This window comes from Arachis stenosperma, chromosome 6 (assembly GCF_014773155.1).
Source record: "Arachis stenosperma cultivar V10309 chromosome 6, arast.V10309.gnm1.PFL2, whole genome shotgun sequence".
Classification (NCBI taxonomy): Eukaryota; Viridiplantae; Streptophyta; class Magnoliopsida; order Fabales; family Fabaceae; genus Arachis; species Arachis stenosperma.
This window is the reverse complement of record NC_080382.1, coordinates 143,993,810-144,013,914: the sequence shown is the minus strand read 5'-3', so window position 1 is coordinate 144,013,914 and position 20,105 is coordinate 143,993,810. Positions and strand designations below refer to the sequence as shown.

Here is a 20,105-nt window from a genome sequence, read left to right as displayed (position 1 = left end):
TTTTGCCTTTTATATTTTCCCCATATGATCAAAATAACTTTTATAGCATAAAGTTCTGTACATATGACCAAACATACTTAACTTTTTAAGGGATTAACAATCACTACTCTTTTACCAAACAAGTTAATATCTGAGGATTTTAATAAGATTACTGATAATTTAGTAATTAGGTTGTCAAAAAAAAAGAATTAATATCTTTTAAATTATATAGTGTAGTTCCTAGAAGATTATTGGTAATTAATATAAATATTATCCCATATTACTTGGCAAGAAATGAATTTTAGGTGAGAAAATGAATGGCGACCTAAATATTTGGTGAAGGGAACCAAAGCGAAAAATTCTTGATGATTGCTTGAGTCTTCAATTTTCAGACAAGGTAATAATTTGTGATGGGGCACCCCTCTGACGAAGCACACAGCTCCAAACTTTGTAAACAATGTAGAAGTGCGGTAGCAGATTTTAAATATGACAACTGTCTCTAGAGATTGACAAATTCTGATAGCTAGCAGGAAGTGAAACTGTCTTTTATTGTGGTCACGTATATTAGATTAAGTTAGCAGAAAATTGTAATTAATATCACTGATGTTTTTTTTTTGGTAAAATAAAGGGGCCTAAACCCAACACAAAAAATAAACTAACTGATTTGATTAGTGGGTCTGGAAACCTTCTAATCTTGTTCTATGAGAATCTCTAAATTTAGCTCAGGTTTATCAATAAAGTTATATTCAAATAGTTTGTTCAAACTATGTTTAGCCATCCAGTCAGCACAGATGTTGCCTCCCCTGAGAATATGCAGAACTCTAACTTCCCAAGGTTTCGCCAGCTGGTCTTGAACTTTTCTTAGAAGAGAATTATACTGACTATGAGATTCTCCTTTCTTGATCTGTTGGCAGACTTTTAGGGCATCTGTTTCAACAATAATTTTTCTTATCCCCAAGTCCCAAGCTGTTTGTAAACCATAAAAGATCCCCCACATCTCCGCTTGAAAGACTTGACTATTGCCAATCTTTTCCTAGAAACCTGCAACCCATTCTCCATTCCACGTTCTGATTAAACCACCACAACCAGCCACACTTCTCGCTTTTGAAACTGCACCATCAGTGTTTAATTTTACCCACCCAATAGGAGGAGGTGTCCATATGCCTTTCTGGCTTTTGGTTCTATTCATTGTACATTTCTAACTTCTTCTTTCATAGGCTTTCTTGTTGTTATTGAGGAAATTCTTAATCACTTCAACAGCATTCTTGGGTCTTATGTAAGGAGGAGAGAAAACCTCAAGATTTCTCCACTTCCATATCATCCAACAAGAGACAACAAACTCATCTATTCACTCATATGATGACTTACCAATGGAATTTTGCAAGTTTAATTCTATCCATTCATGAAAGTTGATATTAAAAAACAGGGCTGCAGCAGTGGGGTTGATGAGCTTCACCCATATAGTCGCAGCTCTTAGACAATCTCTTATCACATACAAGATAGTTTCAGGTTGATGCTGATAATGATGACAATTAGGATTGGTTTCCATCATAGAGGCTCTTCTTCTGGCTGTTAGAATTCTACCATGTAACAGTTGTCATATAAAAATTTTTATTCTCTCTGGCCCTTTCTATTTCCAAATTTACATCCATCTGTCTGTGTTATCATTCACATCCGACTCGGCAAGCATTTTATAAGCTGAAGAATATCACTGATGTTATTTAGTTAAAAACGGGGTTGACTTTGTTGGCCTTTTTTTCCTTTTACGTTTCTTAGATATAGATAAAGGGCCTTAGAAAAAAAAAGCCTCTATTGCCATGATAGTGGACATTAACACGAAAGGAAAGTTATACACCAAAAAAAATGATACACAAAAGAAAAGTTATAGAACGTGACAAAAAATAAAAGTTGCAGTATTGAAAATAATATGCACTTCCACCATTAGATTTGGATTGTTAGTCACCTCGTATCGTATACACCTAATTCCAGGGAAATATAAAAAGAGAAGATAGATAAGTGGATAAAAAATTAAGATTTATTAATTTTCAAGAGAAATATTTAATTTTAATTTTAATAAGAGATTGTCATATAATACATTTTGGTTATTAATTAGTAATATAATATAATTATATTTTAATTTTAATATTTTAATTTAATTTTAAAATATAATTAGAGAATGTGATGTTCCATATTTTGATTAGATGAAAGAATGAGAGAAACAGAGAAAAAAAAGATAGAGGAGAAAAATCTTTAATTTTGAAAAGATTTTATTTCAATTGCAATGATAGAATAACATATGATACATTTTGATTGTAAAATTAGTAAACTATAATAAAATTAGTGTATGTACCTGTGAGATGTACAGAAAATATTTATTTTTATTTATCTAAAGTTTATTGAATAAAAAAATATTATTTCATATGTTTAAACGGATATATAAACCCAAAAATGAATTAATTACTAGCGGGAGTACGTACTCCTCATCTAGTGCCCGACGCTCTGCTAGGGTTTCACTGCGCCGCCTCCATGGTTACACCTTTTTTTGTCTTTTCTTCGTCAAACTCTTTTCCATCTTCTTCTACTTTCTTTTCTTAATTTCTTTTCCACTTAGCTCCCTAATTTTCGTTTTCTCTCCCAATTCATTCCTCTTCTAATTCATTCCGTTTTCTAATTCACTCATTCCATATATCTTATTTCTCTTTGGAATCAGTAAATACCAATTCTGATTTTCTCTACATCATGAGCAACAAATCAGAGACTCAGAACCCTCATATGATTGCTATGACGGTGGAGGGTGCCAGCCTTCAAGTGGCACCCAAAGAAATATGAAACTGCTCTCGTGGAATTGTCGGGGTTTGGGAGACCCCTGACAATCCACAATCTTAAAGAGATTTGCAAATCCTACTTCCCTGAGGTTAGTTTTATCTGTGAAAAAAAATCAATCTTGACAAGTTGAAGGAAAACTAAGATCTTGTGGTTTTAAGGAATGGTTTATTGTGGATCCGGATGGATTATCAGGGGGTTTGGCAATGGCATGGAGGGATAGTTGCACTGTTCAGATTTTACAGCATGGTAGATTCTTCATTGCGGCATCAGTTCTGACAGCTGGTTCTAATGATCCCTATGGTGTTCTAGGTGTTTATCTCAGTTCAAATGATCAACATAGAATGGATCAATTTGCTGAATTAACTTCAGTCACCCAACAGTTCAATGGTAAGGTTGTGTTAATGGAGAATTTTAATGCCATTTCTAATCAATTGGAGAAAGAAGGTGGGGTGCTAAATCTCCTTCTTCTATTGAAACCTTTAACAGTTTTATTGATGATAATTTTCTGATTGATATTGGTATGGTCGGAAGACCATTCACTTGGTCAAATAGACGGAGGGGTGATGAGTTGATACAGGAAAGACTGGACCGATTCCTAGTAGGAGTTGATTGGCAGCAATTCTATCCCAATACAACGGTTCTTAGACTGTCAGAATCAGGCTCGGATCACGCTCCTCTTCTCTCAGACTCTAATCCGAGAACTAAGATATCTAAACGCCGATTCAAATTTCAAGAAAGATGGTGTTCCAATGATGAAATGAGGCAGATTGTTAGAGAGGTTTGGCATGAACAGATTGATGGTTCAGCCATGTATATCCTAGCTCAAAAAATAAAGCGTTGTCAATATAAGATTGTCAGATGGCAGCAAGAACACAGATCTAATTCGAAGGTGGAGATTGATTTACTACAGTCGGAATTAGAGGAACTTCGTTTAGCAGGAATTCATGGAGGCGACATCATTTCAGAAATAGAGGACAAACTTAAAAAAGCATTGCAAAATGAGAAATCTTATTGGAAAGATAAGTCTAGAGTCAAATGGCTCAAATCTGGTGATCAGAATACAGCTTTCTTCCCTCAGAAATTTAGAAATTGAACCCGAAGGAATAGAATTTGGCAACTAACTGGCAGTGATAGTGAAGTGGCTACTTCAAATGCTGGTATTGCTTCTGTGGCTGAATCTTATTTCAAGGACATCTTTTCCTCCACTTGTCATGAAAACCCTGAACCTCTATTTACTGATTTTGAACCTAAGGTTACAGCTCACATGAACCGTAGGCTTCAAAGACCAGTGACTATGAAGGAAGTGAAACGCGCAACATTTAACATTCATCCTCAAAGTGCTCCAGGAGATGATGGTATGACAGCAAAATTTTTTCAAAGCTTTTGGAACATACTTAGTGGTGATGTGTTTCGAATAGTTAGGAGCTTCTTTTCAGGGGACAGAATCTTGAAGGGTTTTAACCACACTCAGATCTGTCTTATTCCCAAGATTTTTTATGCTAAAGATATGACTCAGGTAAGACGAATAAGCCTATCTTCTGTCTTTTACAAGATTATCTCCAAAGTATTTGTACATAGGCTTCAGGGTATGATGAATAGACTAATTAGCCCTACGTAGAGTGCTTTTATTAAAGACAGATTAATCTCTGATAATATCCTAATTGCTTACGAGTGTATGCACTACTTGAAGAACAAAAAAAGGGGACTCAAAAATTAAATGGCGCTAAAATTAGATATGAGTAAGGCATATGATAGGGTGGAATGGCACTTTCTTTGGTTTATATTGGAGAAGTTTGGTTTTGACTCCCGGTGGATCATGTGGATTCGAGAATTAGTGACAACTGTTTCTTATTCTGTTATTATGGAAGGACAATCTTATGGTTTCTTCAAACCAAATAGAAGTATTCGACAAGGAGATCCTCTATCTCCCTACCTTTTTCTTTTCTGTGCAGAAGATCTCTCCTTCTTGCTACACAAGGCAGAACAAAACAGACTAATTCAGGGTCTTCAGATACATAGGCGATGTCCCAAGGTCAACCACCTCCTGTTTACTGATGATTCCATCTTATTCTGTAAGGCTAATCCTGAAGCATGTTCAAATATCCTGAATTTATTGAATTCTTATGAAAGCATCAGTGGCCAGAGGGTAAATCTTAATAAATCTGCTGTATTCTTTAGCCACAACACTCTCTCCATTACTCGTACACTATTGGCTAACTCTATGAATATTAATCATATTGGGGCTCAGGATAAATACCTTGGTTTGCCTTCTACAGTCTCTAAATCGAAAAAGGCTTCTTTTAGTATGATCAAAGAAAAGGTTCGGAAAAAAATCCAAGGATGGAAGTGCAATCTTCTTTCATCTGGTGGTAGACACGTATTGCTTAAGGCAGTGGGAGAAGCTATTCCTATTTATACATTGTCTTGCTTCAAGTTGCCTGATGGTTTAATTTCGGAAATTCACTCTCTACTTTCTCAGTTCTGGTGGGGACAAAAAGGTTCTGAAAGGCAGATGGCTTGGATTAGCTGGGACACTATAACTCGCCCAAGAAAAGAAGGAGGCCTTGGATTTAAAGATCTCAGAATCCAAAATCTGGCACTTTTAGGCAAACCATTTTGGCAACTTGTAACACAGCCTACTTCCTTATTATCCAAAATCCTAAGAGATAAATACTTTAGCAATGGTAATGCTATAACGACAGAAATTGGAGTCTTACCTTCTTGGGGATGGAGGAGCATACTGGAAGGGCGAAAGATTATTGACAAAGGTCTTAATTGGGCTGTGGGTACTGGTGAGAATATCCGAACCTTTGAGGATCCTTGGCTGCCTCCTCCGTATCCTTTAATGATTTCTGACATGCCAAATAGACAGGCTATTTCTAAGTTGGTTCCAAGAGTTAAAGATCTAATTACTAAAGATAGGAATTAGAATCAGAATCTCATTCAAGAACTATTTCCCCAAGACGTTGCAAACAGAATTTTGTCAGTTAAAATTCAGCAGAGTAGGGACAAATTGCAATGAGATTTGAATAAATCCAAGCAATATGATACAGCTTCAGGTTACAAAATTGGCTATTTATTTTACCATCCGCCTCTAGAGCTTTGCCCTAATTATATGCAGCAGAAAAAACCGTGGATTGATCTATGAAAGTTGAACTTGCCTCACAAAATTAAGCTATTTATCTAGAAAGCTCTCCATGGCCGACTTTCGGTGCTTGCTCAGATTCATCACCGCATCCCATCTATATCACCAATATGCCCCTGCTATCATGAAGCAACGGAAACAATCACTCATTGTTTGATCGATTGCTCTAAAATTAAAGACGTATGGTCTCAGAGTTATCTTCGTGACTGTCTTCTCTCTCAAAGTTCTAACGACTTTTGGACATAGTAGACTGCATCAACAGAGATACTTAACCCGTTGAAGAATGCTGACCGTAATCCCCAATTGCTTGCCATCATTTGCTGGAACTGCTGGAAAGCTCGCAACCAGTTGATTTTTGAAGGTTATACTTCTATGCCGTCTGCCATTCTAGCAAGCTCTATCAAGTTGTTCCGTGAAATCTAAAGAACTCCCAGTTTAGGTCGTCATCTCTATGAGGCAAGCTCTTAATTACATTTAATTTGATTTATCATTCTTTTTTCTTTAAGATTTTTCTTCGTTTTTCGACCACGTATCGTTGGATGAATACCTTCAGTGTAATTTTTTGAGAAATCCCCACCTCTTATTATGCTGTCCTGCTTTTGGACATCTTTGTATTTTATTTTTTAATAATTAATGAAATATAACCTACTATCTTTAAAAAAAAACTGATATATAAACCCTAAACCACTGTCACTCACACACCAAAAGATTCATTACACTATTATGTACTGCTCAAAACGGCAAAAATGTTCCACAAATTCAGATCCAGCATGAGCGCCGAAAAAGAAAAACCATTACCTCCCCAATTGATGTATAATGTGAATGCCAATATTGGCTTAAAAGGGCTAATGGATCAACTTTGATGAATTAAATTGTTTTCAATAATTACCAAGAAAAATTAATTTGTTTTCAATACTGCAACTTTTTTTGTCACGTGTTATAACTTTACTTTTGTGTATTTTTTTTTTGTGTATAACTTTCTTTTTGTGTTAATGTCCACTATCATGGCAATAGAAGCTTTTTTGTCTAAGGCCCTTTATCTATACTTAAGAAACGTAAAAGGAAAAAAAAGCCAATAACCGAAGCGGTATAGACCGCCTTTGTTTTCTCTCAGGAGAATTTTCCTTTTAGGAGTGTATTCGTTCATCTCCTTTTTATATGACATTTGCTTTCTTTACTCTTGTATTTCTTGTCATGGCACAAGCAGAGGATTTGTCTATCGAGGGAGATGTGGTCCGTCTCAACCCAGTATATGATGAGAGCTTTATTGAAGGAAATTTGAACATGGTAGGCAAGATTATCTCTGACAAGGAAGTCAGCTTCAACACGTGCAAAGCAGCACTGCTGGGAATTTGGGAAAATCCGGAGGGAGTCGCCATCACAGAGGTAGGCAGAAATAAGTTTCTGATCAGCTTCAGAGATGCCAGCAAGAGTGTTCAGATCCGGAAAGGTGGATGGAGCATCAGAGGGAATCTTGTGAACCTATAGATATGGAATGGCAGACAGTCAGTATATGATGTTGACCACAAAACCATGGAATTATGGGTACAAATTCATGGGCTTCCGCTTCAGTTCATAATGACCAAATCAGTAGAAATCATTGGTAAAAGACTAGGAGTTGTGATGGAAACGGAAAATCCTAGATGGAATAACATCCTTCAAAGAACCTTTTTGAGAGTTAAGGTAACTTTAAATGTCACTAAACCTTTACCTACTTGTTTTTGGCTAGCTAGAGAAAACGCTCCTGATCTGTGGATTGATTTGAAGTATGAAAGGATTCAGGATAGCTATTGCCTAAACTGTGGAATTCTTGGTCATAATAAGAAGGACTGTAGGAACCCAATGGCAACAGCATATTGGGACCCTTTTGAAACCAAGGTATGCTCCGGGTTTAGGGGTTAACAGAGCTAAGCCAATTCCATCCAGGGGTGTAGAGTAGAGAGAAGATGAGGAGAACAGGGTGGTGTCGGAGAATAAACAAGCGGGTGGTGGAAAGTGCGGAGAATGGGAGCTTCCCAAGGAGAGAGGGGCAGATGCAAGGTGTTCAGGTGATAGGCAAGGGGAGCATTTCAGAGAATTTTTGAATGTCCTGGAGCAACAAAATTTCAGTCATAAAGAGAGCCAGGGATCAAGGGTGCAGATCGATGATGATTCAGTAAGTATATCACCCAGGCGTGATTTGTATGAAGACAAATAGTCAAGATCAGGTGAGAGGCTAGCAGACCTTTTAAACAGGACTAGGAAAGGGAAGGATAAGCTTCAAGTGTCAGGAGGGGATAATTGGGATGGTGGGCAAAGGGATGAGGAAAATCAGATCCATGCACAAGTGTACGAAAATAATGAGGCCCTACCTTTTAATATGAGAACAACAAAGAATAAGGTTGGACTCGCTGGCCTAATGGTATCTCAGGAAGAGACAGCAAGCAAGCAGGTAGAGAAAGGTAGCCAAGATAATATTAGGCGCTTATCAATTAGAGAAGAGTTGAACAAGCTATTTGGCAGAAGGGGTTCAAGCAGAATCATCAACTCAATGATGGAATGCTGCAATTAACAGGGAGGGGGACAGATTGTATGAGTCAAGTTACTGATCAGTTGTGGAGCTATAGGGAAAAACCAAAAATGAAAAGAGTCATCAATGCAGGTGCCAGAACTGTGTTTCAAAGCGTGGGAACTAGGGAGAAGTATTTTATTGAGCTACCAGAGAATCAGCAAGAAATGGAAGAGGATTACATTGCAAAGGCTCAGAAGAGGAATGATGTCAAATAGGCCTTGGAGCTGGCTTACAACTTGGGAATGCATTTAAACCTCAAAAGGAAAAGAGGATTATGCATCAATGCAGATTATGAGGAGGAGGTAAAGAATTCCAAGGAAATTTGTGTGCAACAACCAGGTAAGAAGTACAAATCTGAGACTGGAACAGACATGGCCGAGGAGGCGGGCCTTAATATGCCCGCCATCAGCCATGATTGTTGTCAGCTGGAACTATCGAGGAATGGCAGCCCCTTCGATAGTGCATGAGTTAAAAAGTATTTGTAAATACCATATGCCGTCTATTTTGTTTCTTATGGAGACTAAAGCTAGTAAAGTAAGTTGTGATAGGGTTAGGAGAAAGTTAGGTTTTGATAACTTGTTTTGTGTAGAGTCCCGAGGGTTATCCGGAGGTATTTGTATTTTCTGGAAAAGTAATGTAAATATTCATGTTTATGCCCGGTGTGATAATTTTATTAAAACTAAAGTTAGTAGTGGTAATAATGAGGATTGGGAGTCTACTTTTGTTTATGGGCATCCAGATTATAAGAAAAGGAAGGAGTTATGGAAGGAATTATCCTTCGTAGATAATGACTTGACACTGCCAAGAATTTTGATTGGGGATTTGAATGATGTTATTTCACAAGATGAGAAAGTAGGTCTGCATCCTAAACCGAGTAGTCAGATCGAATCTTTCAGGAATTTTGTTCATGAGAATGCTGTCTTGGATTTGGAGCTACAAGGGATAAAATACACATGGTTTAGTAATCCAAGGAATGGTTGTGTCACGAAGGAAAGGCTAGATAGGGTTCTTGCCAATTGGGAATGGAGAAGAATTTTCCAAAATGCTACGCTCTCAGCCTTACCTCCTATTAGTTCGGATCATACTCCTTTAATTCTCAATGTTAATCCTAGAAGACGAAGGAGGAAAAATTTTAAGTTCGAGGCTTTTTGGGTGGACCATGCTGATTGCGACTCTGTTATAAGGAGAGGATGGAGCAGTGCCGCAAATACTGGGGATGACATTTGGACAAATCTGACTCGAAGGACACAGAATTGTAAGGAAGAATCGGTCAAATGGAGTAGAGACAGTTTTAAGAGGGCTGATGTTGAAATAGGAAATTTAACGTGTCGCCTCAAACATCTGCAGGAAGCCAATTATTCTGAGTCTCGACAAGAGGAGATTAACAATCTGAAATTGGAGATTACCAAATTATGGAGGCAAGAGGAGAAATATTGGGGTCAGAGATCGAGGGTTAAATGGTTTAAATTTGGGGATAAGAATACATATTTCTTTCACGCCTCTACCATTCAAAGAAGGGACAGAAATCGCATAGAGAGTTTAAAGGATTCTACAGGCAATTGGGTGTATGGGGAAATGGATATTCTCAAGCTAGCAGTAGGGCACTTTCAGAATTTGTTTAAGGCCTCGGAGAACTTGGATATGTCTGCTTGCATTCGTCATATTCCTGTTAGAGTGATTGAGGATATGAATGCGGAGCTCATGAAGGAGGTTACTGATCAGGAAATCAAAGAGACTACTTTCAGCCTGGGAAGTCTTAAGGTGCCAGGTCCAGACGGTCTCAATGGTCTCTTTTATCAGAAGTACTGGACAATTATTGGTAAAGAAGTATGTGATGTTGTTAAGAGGTTTTTCATGATGGTAATCTACCAAGCAGTGTTGGAGAAACCTTTATAGTCTTGGCTCCTAAGATTAATCACCCGGAAACTCTCAATCAGCTAAGACCGATTAGTTGCTGCAACTTTATATATAAGATTATTTCTAAAATGTTGGTTATTAGGCTTAGAAAAATAATAGATAAGATCATTTTCCCCATCCAGAGTGCTTTTGTGGGTGGCCGCCTAATCCAAGATAACTTGGTTATAGTTCAGGAAATGTTTCATGTTTTGAATAGAAAAGGGACAAATGCTTCCAGGAACTTAGCTATTAAGATTGATATGAACAAAGCTTATGATAGGGTGGAGTGGTCTTTCTTAAAAGCAACTTTGAGGGCTTTTGGGTTTAACCCGCATTAGATAAAGTTGTTGATGAAGTGTGTGAGCCAAGTAAGTTATAAGATTAAGATTAATGGATTGTTATCGATGACTTTTGAGCCGGGGAGGGATCTTAGGCAGGGGGATCCCCTATCACCGTACCTTTTTATAATAGCAGCTGAGGTTTTTACCATTCTTATGGATAAGGCTAAAGAAGATGGCAGAATCTCGAGAGTTAAAATCGCCCCTACCGCACTAGCCATCTCACACCTCCTCTTTGCAGATGACTGTATAATCTTCTCAAAAGACAGTGAGGAGGAAATTTACCAGCTCATTACCATCTTGAATTTGTACACCAAAGCTTCTGGGCAGAGAATCAACTTGGACAAGTCTGGGATCACGTTTGGAAACCTAATTCCTATCAGGACTAGAGTAGAAATAGAAGAGATTTTGGGCTTGTCAGCTTGGGATATTCCAGGTAAGTATCTTGGGATCCCTGCTCACTGGGGAAGATCTAAGAATAGTGCTCTTAGTTGGATTGAGGACAGAGTGGTGGATAAGTTAGGAGGGTGGAAACAAAAACTTCTTAATCAAGCTGGAAAGGAGGTCCTCATCAAATCAATTGTTCAAGCGTTACCTGCCTATAGTATGAATGTGGTTCTTTTTCCTAAAGGTTTTTGTGAACGGCTTAGTAAGAAAATTGCCAAATTTTGGTGGGCGTCCTCGGGTAAGGAAAGAGGTATTCATCGAAAGAGTTGGGAGAAGTTATGTGCCAGTAAAAAGGATGGAGGTTTTGGGTTTAAGAACTTATATTGTCAGAATATAGCACATTTAGCTAAACAAGCATGGAGAATTTTTGAAAATCCTAAAGTGATTTGGGTACAGGTGCTAAAAGCTATTTACTTCTTAAGGGATGACTTTAAAGACGCCAAGGTGGGAAGGGCAACATCTTGGATGTGGAAAAGTATTATTCATGGTAGGGATTTTCTTTTGAGAAATGGTAGATGGCTGATTGGGAACGGAGAGCGAGTAAGAAGTCTAGAGGATAAGTGGATAATGAACTTGGATAAGGATCTTGATGTTAGAAACCTTGATATTGAGTTTGTGAAGGAACTAATTATTCAAGGAGAGGGGTAGAATATGGATAAGTTAAAGTTGTATTTTGATGGAGCTTCAGTTGATAAAATCCTTAGAACCTCAGTAAGTCTTTTTGGTAGGGAGGATAGGTTTTGTTGGCCTTTCAGATTGGATGGCATTTACACCATCAAAACGGGATATCATGTTGCTCGGAATGAAAAGAGCCTACAGAACAATAATCCATCCACTAGTGTAGACTTAAAGTTCTTACGGCAGGAGATCTGGAATTTAAGAGTTCCTCAAAAAATCAGAACCTTTTTATGGCGGGTTTCGCATAACATTCTTCCTGTCTTTGGAAATCTTTTTGATAAAAGAATTACTAATACCCCTATGTGCCCTATTTGTTTGCAGGAACCAGAGACCATTGAGCATGCATGGCTACTATGTCCCTGGACTAGAGCGGCTTGGTTTATAGCACAAATTCAATGCTGTCATATGGCCCTAACAGTTTCTTCTTTTGAGAAGTGGATGATGGAACTTCTAGGAAAAATGAGGTTGAATGCAGGGGCTATTTATGATCTAGTTTGGGAGGTGTGGAAAGCGAGAAATCTAGCAATATATCAGAAGATCAATCCTAATCCTATAATGGTGATTCACAAGGCTAAACTAATGGAGCTAGAATTTGCGAAAATGATAGAAGAACCAGTAAAGCATGCAACTACTGTAACAAGATTAGGCAGCAGGGTTACCTGGAAACCGCCGCTGTAAGGTTGGAGCAAATGCAACGTTGATGCAGCTTTCACTGGAGCTCAGTCTGTGGGTGCTACGGCTGCAGTATTCAGAGATCATAATAGAACCCTCCTCTCAGGAATTAACTCCACCATAGTTGTGGCCTCGCCATTGGCTGTGGAAGCATTAGCAGTTAGGGCAGCGTTAATTATGTCACAGAATTTTCTAATGCAAAAGGTTATCATAGAATCAGACAATCAGATTCTCATTCAAGCACTAAAGTCACATGCATCAGTGGCAGAAATTCAAGTTGTATTAGATGATATTCGACATTTAACAAGAGGCATTCCAAATTGTGGTTTTACCTGGGTGCCCAGAGAAGCAAACTCATTAGCGCATGAGGTGGCAAGACTCACACATCAGGGAGCTCTCCACCAAAATTGGGTCATGCATAAGCCAATTTCTATAAGGAACATCCTCCGCAAGGATAATTTGGCTGTCTCAATGTTGGGAAACAATTCTTGACTGAAGGCAGGAGCTTTTTGGGAAGACAGGGGGTTGAGGTTACTCCGGTGAATATCTCGACGCTCTAGGAGTAAGTGCTGACAGCTAACGCAGAGATTGGAGTTGCTGCATTGCCGGAAGAACTAGCTACAGTGGGCTTCTTCACCTCGATCTACGATTTTCATGAGACTTGGTAGTTGGAGGGCTGTGGCGGGTGCATCTGCCGACAACTAATTTGAAGGGAAGGTATGTAATTGGAAGGATGTGGTGCGGGGTGCCAAATGAAGTACAATTCCGGTCCCAACCCCTAAAAGAAAGGAAGCTTAATTAGTACCATGATAAAACATAGAACAATATTCTTGAGCCCAACAAGAGCTCTCCGTCGCTTCACTTCTTACCTAGCTCTGGTTTATGGTTTCTATTCAACTAATGATGGCTTCCAACAAGACCTGTGTAGTGGTGGATATGCATGAAGCCACTTAGCTCTCAAACTGTTGATCTGGAGGTGGAATCTCTGAGATCTGGGCTGAACCTCATGGCGCACAAGTCTCTTAGGTAGCGTTTGGTGGAGAGACAGAGACGGAAAGACAGAGACTGAGAGACAGAGACTAAGAGATAGGGATTGAAATAAATCTCAGTATTCTGTTTGGTACAAAATGGGAGACAGGAATTGAAACAAGAATGAAACTCTAATTTAATTTGCACAAAGGGTAAAATTGGAATTAATTAATTGAAATGAAAGTATTTTAGGTATAAAATGTTATTAAAGTTTCAGTCTCCATCTCTAAAAATTTCAGTCCCCTGTGTCCCTACTTTTTTGAGGTACTAAAATACTGAAATTTTAGAGACAGAGACAGAAATTTTAGTACCAGTCTCTGAACTAACAAACACGATACTGAGTCTCAGTCTCTCAGTCTCTGTCTTAGTACCTCAAAACAAACGCTACCTACAGCGATGTTGCATTGATCTGGAACGGGATTCAGGCATCTGCAAGTGGGAGATGACAATGGAGAGGGTTTGGCTTCGTTGGCAACCTTAGGAAGAATGGTGCACAAGGGATCTGATGGAGTTTGCTTTCTGGGTTGGGTGGGTCTTGGGGGGTCTATCCACTTTTTGTGCTTTTGGCCCTTAATGGGCCTTGGCACTGTCCAAAAAAAACAAAAAAAACCAACAAAGTCAAGCTCGTTTTTAACTCAATAACATCAGTGATATTAATTACAATTTTCTGCTGACTTAATCTCCTCGTGACAGAACACACGTGACCACAATAAAAGACAGCTTTTGCACTTTCTACCACGTATCAGAACTTGTCTATCTCTAGGGACAGTTGTCATATTTAAAATCTGCCACCGCACTTCTACACATGTAGAAGGCGCCAGTCATTCTACACCAGAGAATTGACCCAAGCGAATAATGGTAATAATCGTTGTCAATTGCCAATGCCAAACGCGTTTACTTTGTCAACGATTTCTCAGAGATAGAGTCACTTCCCAATCTTTTTTTTGCCATAGATTTTTACAACTTTGAAGAGTTGGAGTATATTGGGACTCTTCTTATCAGTTTTTGAAATAGTCAAATTAGATTTTAAAAAATCTAATTAAATTCGTCTTTCATAAATTTAGTTAGTCATATTAATTTTTTTGTCATTTTTGTTTATAACATTGTCAGAATTTGTTTATGTGGCATGTTAAGTAATATTATAATAGATATCTAGTAGTCTTAATTGACTACTAACATGATAAATTTATAAAATTAGATCAAATCAATCTCAAATTGAGAGATTTCAATGCCTCAAATTCTCTCATCAGTTAGGTTTTAATTTCATCTAATTTCATAAATTTATCATGTTAATACTCAATTAAGACTTTTAAGTGTATGTTGTGGTGTCACTTAAAATCTTTGAAGGACGAATTTAATAAAAAAATATTTAAAAACAAATTTAAAAGACGAATAATATTTTAAGATCAAATTTAACAAGTTACTTTCATTGTATAAATTTGTTTGGACCATTCACCATTTGTCTTTAGTCTACCATATTTATTTGATTTGGGAGGGGGGAGGGGAAGGAAAGTTACTTTTTGCTTTTATCAAGGAAAACAAATATATGTTGCCCTTCTAAATTCTAATAGATAATTTTTAAAATACTGGTGATTTAAATTAGGAGTATTCATGAATCGGATTTGATCTGCATATCTGCGATATTTATCCTAATTCGATCCAAAATTTGTGAATATAGTTATATAGATCCAATTTGCAAGGCTATTGGATATAATCCGCACATTAATAGGATCGGATTGCATATTTTATGTATCCGATCCACATATCTGTGAATCCGCGCAACCAAAGCTCTCGACCTCTGTCTGTTCCTACTCACGAAGCAATCGAGGGCATCTCCTCATTGCAAAAGAAAACGTCAACAACCACGCGAAGGTAGTCCGTCTCTTCCTCGCACCTAACCACATCCTCCATCAGCCCTAAATCCCCTGTTTGTGTTATGTTTGTTGTTTTCTTTTTTTTAAACCATTAATTAAAAGGAACGAACATGACTAAATTAATTATTATTAGTGTTGTTGTTGTTAGCAAAGAGATATAGTAGTGGGTAGGAAAAAATTATTGTTATTTCTTTTTGTCTTTTCTTCTATTGTTGTTGTTAATAGTGTTGGTGGATTATGAGAAAGAGTCTGTGAGTTGTGTCTCTAAGTGAGAGATGAAAGTAGAGGTATGAATGATTCGGTGCGTATGGTGGTGGGTGAATGAGGTTCAGTGGGTTATTGGTATTGGATGAGGTTGAACGGTGGTGAGTGGATGAGTGAGAAGAGCTTGACTTTCATCAGAAAGCAAAACGGGTCTCCTCCCAGATCTGGTGCATATGAAGTAATTAACAACTGTTGTGATGGAGTATTATCTTTAATTTCTGGAGGTGGTGGCAAAACTTCCACATCTTCTATTCCATTTATCCTAGCATCTTTTGCAATATACTCGTGGCTAATAATGTAACTGGAATGAAGAGTTTTGTTGGGAAAAGGTTTTTTAATTTTAAAATTTATTTTTTGTAAGGGTAAATTTGTTTTTTTAGGGTGAAAAGCATGATTTTATAATTTTTTATAACGTTGAGGATGATTTTAATACCAAATAAAGGTTGAAGATGATTTTGTTTTTGACCCCAAACCTTAAAGAAGAAAAAAAATACTTAATCCTTAATTTATTATTTTAAAAAAAATATGTTTAATATTATTTTAAAAGTAAACATATTTAAAAGAATAGAAAAAAAGAATTTTATTGATATTTTTAATAAAAAAAAGCTTTAAAAAATATTTTTGTATTTTGCGGTTATATCCGATCCAATCCGCAAATATGTAGATCAGATCGAATTTAAACTAAAAAATTGTAGATATTAGATCCGATTCGATAATTTTAATACAGATTAAATCGAACTTTTAGTTATATCCAATTTGATTCGATTCGCATTTATCCTTAATTTAAACAAAAGTAATCCCAACTAAACATACCCAAAATTAATTAAACTACACCTTAAATAAGAGATATTTTTTATGGTTTCTAGAGCTGGAAAAATGTCCATTACTTTAGAAATGGTATCATTTCATCAGCCCAAATTTCAAATTTGTAGAAAAATAGACCTTCTTTTCTGGTCAAAAAAATGGAAAAGTCCTTGATCCAAAAAGAAAATGGCTCATAATACATTTTATTTTAAACAAACTTTTTGTAATCTTTTCCAACTTAACTTTTGTCACTTAATATACCGTGTTAGTAAATTTTTTATGTCATCAATAAAAGAAATAATAGAAAAACTAACGTGATTAATTTAAAATTTTTAAAATACAAATTTAGTTAATTTTTTTAAATTAATTTTAAAAATAAACAATCTTTTAAAAATAAATTTAATTATTTACTCTCGTTGTATACTCGTTTGGACCATTCACCATTTATTTTTAGCCTAACTCTTTTGTCTACCATATTTATTTATTTGGGGGTGAGGTGTTGGTGGTTTAGGAAGTTACTTTTTGCTTTTATCTCTGTCATTTGAAAAAACAAATATATGTTTTTCTTCTAAATTTTAATAGATAAATTTTAAAAGGTGATTGCTATGATGTTTGAAAGGTAATATTAGATATCTAAGTTATCAAAAAAAGTTAAAATTTAATATTTAATTTAAAATATATAAAAAATAATTTAAAAAATTTAAAATTTACTATAAAAAATAAGTTAGATAAAATTGAATAATATTATATATCTAAATCTTTTTATGAACCAAGTCTATCTAAGTTAAATAATAAAACTTAAAATAATATTAACTATAAATAATTTTTATTATAGTAAATTAACTTAATTGAACTTGATTAATAAAAAATTAAATATATAACATTATTTGACAAAATTTAGACACTAACTCAAACACAATAAAAATGGCCATTTCAAAACACAGGTAATTTAAACAAAATTATCCCAACTAAAGAGATCTAAAATGAATTGAAATACACCCTAAATAAGAGCTGGTATTTTTCTATGGTTTCTATGGGCTGGACTTTGAAAAATGTCCATTACTTTTGAAATGGTATCATTTTATCTAGCCTAAATTTGTAGAAAAGTGGTTCTTCTCTTCTCGTCAAAAAATAAAAAGTCCTTAATCCAAAAAGAAAATGGCTCATAATACATTTTATTTTAAAGAAACTTTTTGTAACCTTTTCCAACTTAAAAAAAAAATTGTTAATCCAATATATTTATTATTCTCACATGCTAGCATCTTAGACTCTTAGTATAGTTTTATTGAACATTTTTTTATTTTTAATTTTTAATTAATGCAAAGAGCTATATAAGCAAAAGAGTATTTATACTATAAATTAGTTATTAAATAACAATATTTGGTAAAAAAATTATATTTAATTTTTAGTTTTTCTTTTTTACGGAAACTGATTAATTAGTTGTATGTGAATAATAGTTCAATAATTATTTTTTTAACACTTTGTATTTTTATTTAATGTTATGATATAAATGATTATTAGAAGGTGAATTATATGGTAACAATGTAAGTTTATAAATTTTTTTTAATAGAATAAAAGAGAGATTAATAAAGATAAGACTCATATTTTAAATAATAAAAAAATAATTAAAAAATTATAAAAAAAATTTATACTCCCTCTTTGTATCATTTCAATCTTTACAGTATGCCCTTATTAAAAATACCAAAAATGAAGAATGATTATGTTCTAGGATGTTCTCTATTCTTTAGATAGGTCCCGTGTACAATTTCTCCAACCCCACAACTTACTGTGCTCAATCATTAATGTGAAGTTATCAACTTAGTCTTATGTATGTATGTCATGGCACTTGTCATCAAATAAAACAATTCAAACCAAGATTATGTTACTATATATTAATATTATTTTGCCATCGTTTCTTCTGAATCCTAGTACTATATATAATATATGTCTGAATGAATCATGAAAGTAAATATCAAAGAATCAAAGTTGCCACCACTTGCTAAAAACCAAAGCCATCTTTTCTTACCCTTAATTAAATCTTGATCTCCAAAAATAAAATAAAATGAGCTGGTGGTGGGAAAGATCTACTGGAGCTGCAGCCAAGGTAAGTTCAAATTAAATGACATTAATATGTTGTTTTCCTGTTATATGTTCTTTGTTTTATTTTCCTAAACATTAAAATTGCTTTAATGATTTAAGTATTTAACTATATCTCTAACATAAATTCATATTTTGGTTTTTGCATGCAGAATATATCCAATGAAATCGATGAATCATCACAAAACTTGCAAAATGTGGCATTGATTATAGGCGTGACAGGCATTGTAGGCAATAGTCTAGCCGAAATTCTCTCTCTCCAAAACACACCAGGTGGTCCATGGAAGGTTTACGGCGTAGCGCGGCGTAATCGACCGGCATGGAACACCAACCACCCTGTCCACTATGTTCAATGCGACATCTCGAACCCAAACGACGTCGTGTTGAAGCTCTCACCGCTAACTGACGTCACACACATATTTTATGTCTCATGGACCAGCAAGTCCACTGAGGCCCAAAATATTGAAGTCAACGGGTCCATGTTCCGCAACGTCCTCAACGCTCTAATTCCAAACGCTCCCAATCTCCGCCACGTGTCTCTCCAAACAGGAGTCAAACACTATGTAGGGCCCTTTGAGCTTTTCGGAAAGATCAAGGCCAACGAGCCACCTTTCACTGAAGACTTGCCACGTGTTAATGCACCAAACTTTTACTACACCCTCGAGGACATATTGTTTGAAATGACCCAAAAGAAAAAAGGCCTAACATGGTTTATAAATAGGCCACGAGTTATCTTTGGATTTTCACCGTATAGCCTGATGAATCTTATAGGAACCCTTTGTGTTTACGCAGCTATTTGTAAACACGAAGGCGTTCCGTTAAGATTCCCAGGAACCAAAGCTGCATGGGAGTGTTACTCAGCGGCTTCAGATGCCAATTTGATTGCGGAGCAGCACGTGTGGGGTGCAGTGGACGCACGTGCGAGAAACGAAGCGTTTAACGTTAGTAACGGTGACGTGTTTAGGTGGAAGCATTTGTGGAAGGTGTTGGCAGAGAAGTTTGGGATTGAAGAGTATGGGTTTGTTGAGGGTTCGAGTTTGAGGTTGTCGGAATTGATGAAAGACAAAGGTGGTGTTTGGGATGAGATTGTGAAAAAGAATAATTTGCAAGCTACTAAGCTTGAAGATGTTGGTGATTGGTGGTTTGCGGATATTATATTGGGAATGGAGGCTGTTTTGGATAACATGAACAAAGCCAAAGAGCATGGCTTTTTGGGATTTAGAGACTCCAAGAAATCATTTATAAATTGGATAGAAAGGACCAAAGCTTACAAAATTGTGCCATGAATATAATAAGAGCAACAATAATACTTGGCACCGACACGAATCTAGTCTTGGCACACTTACGTGATGTAAAATAAATGTGCCTATACAAAAACTAAATGTGTCTGTGTTAGTTGTAAAATAGGTAAGGGATTGAAGTCTGATGGGATGGCTTTTACTTAATTATTATGCTAATAAACATTTTCATGTAACTTTTCACTTGTTTGTTATATATTTTGGTGA

General features: G+C 36.1%; 2 protein-coding genes across 2 annotated transcripts; both read left to right on the top strand.

The window, feature by feature from the left end:
- Positions 1-11,833: 11,833 nt before the first annotated feature.
- Positions 11,834-13,024, top strand: LOC130934913 (uncharacterized). Its single transcript, XM_057864435.1, has 3 exons — positions 11,834-12,064; positions 12,182-12,493; positions 12,584-13,024. The coding sequence occupies exons 1-3, from the start codon at positions 11,834-11,836 to the stop codon at positions 13,022-13,024; spliced, it is 984 nt and encodes a 327-aa protein (XP_057720418.1).
- A 5,471-nt stretch (positions 13,025-18,495) lies between these two features.
- LOC130935128 ((S)-8-oxocitronellyl enol synthase CYC2-like) lies at positions 18,496-20,105 on the top strand. The gene is made up of 2 exons (XM_057864707.1): positions 18,496-18,607; positions 18,753-20,105. Exons 1-2 carry the CDS (start codon positions 18,566-18,568, stop codon positions 19,884-19,886), a joined length of 1,176 nt encoding a protein of 391 aa, XP_057720690.1. The 5' UTR covers positions 18,496-18,565; the 3' UTR covers positions 19,887-20,105.

Excerpts from the sequence above, each read along its gene's own strand:
- LOC130934913 (XM_057864435.1), top strand. The coding sequence starts at position 11,834 with ATGGATAAGTTAAAGTTGTATTTTGATGGAGCTTCAGTTGATAAAATC. Across the intron at positions 12,065-12,181 it reads AGGAGATCTGGAATTTAAGA|GAACCAGAGACCATTGAGCA; the intron begins GTTCCTCAAAAA and ends ATTTGTTTGCAG. Across the intron at positions 12,494-12,583 it reads CAGTAAAGCATGCAACTACT|TCTGTGGGTGCTACGGCTGC; the intron begins GTAACAAGATTA and ends ACTGGAGCTCAG.
- LOC130935128 (XM_057864707.1), top strand. The coding sequence starts at position 18,566 with ATGAGCTGGTGGTGGGAAAGATCTACTGGAGCTGCAGCCAAG. Across the intron at positions 18,608-18,752 it reads CTACTGGAGCTGCAGCCAAG|AATATATCCAATGAAATCGA; the intron begins GTAAGTTCAAAT and ends TTTTGCATGCAG.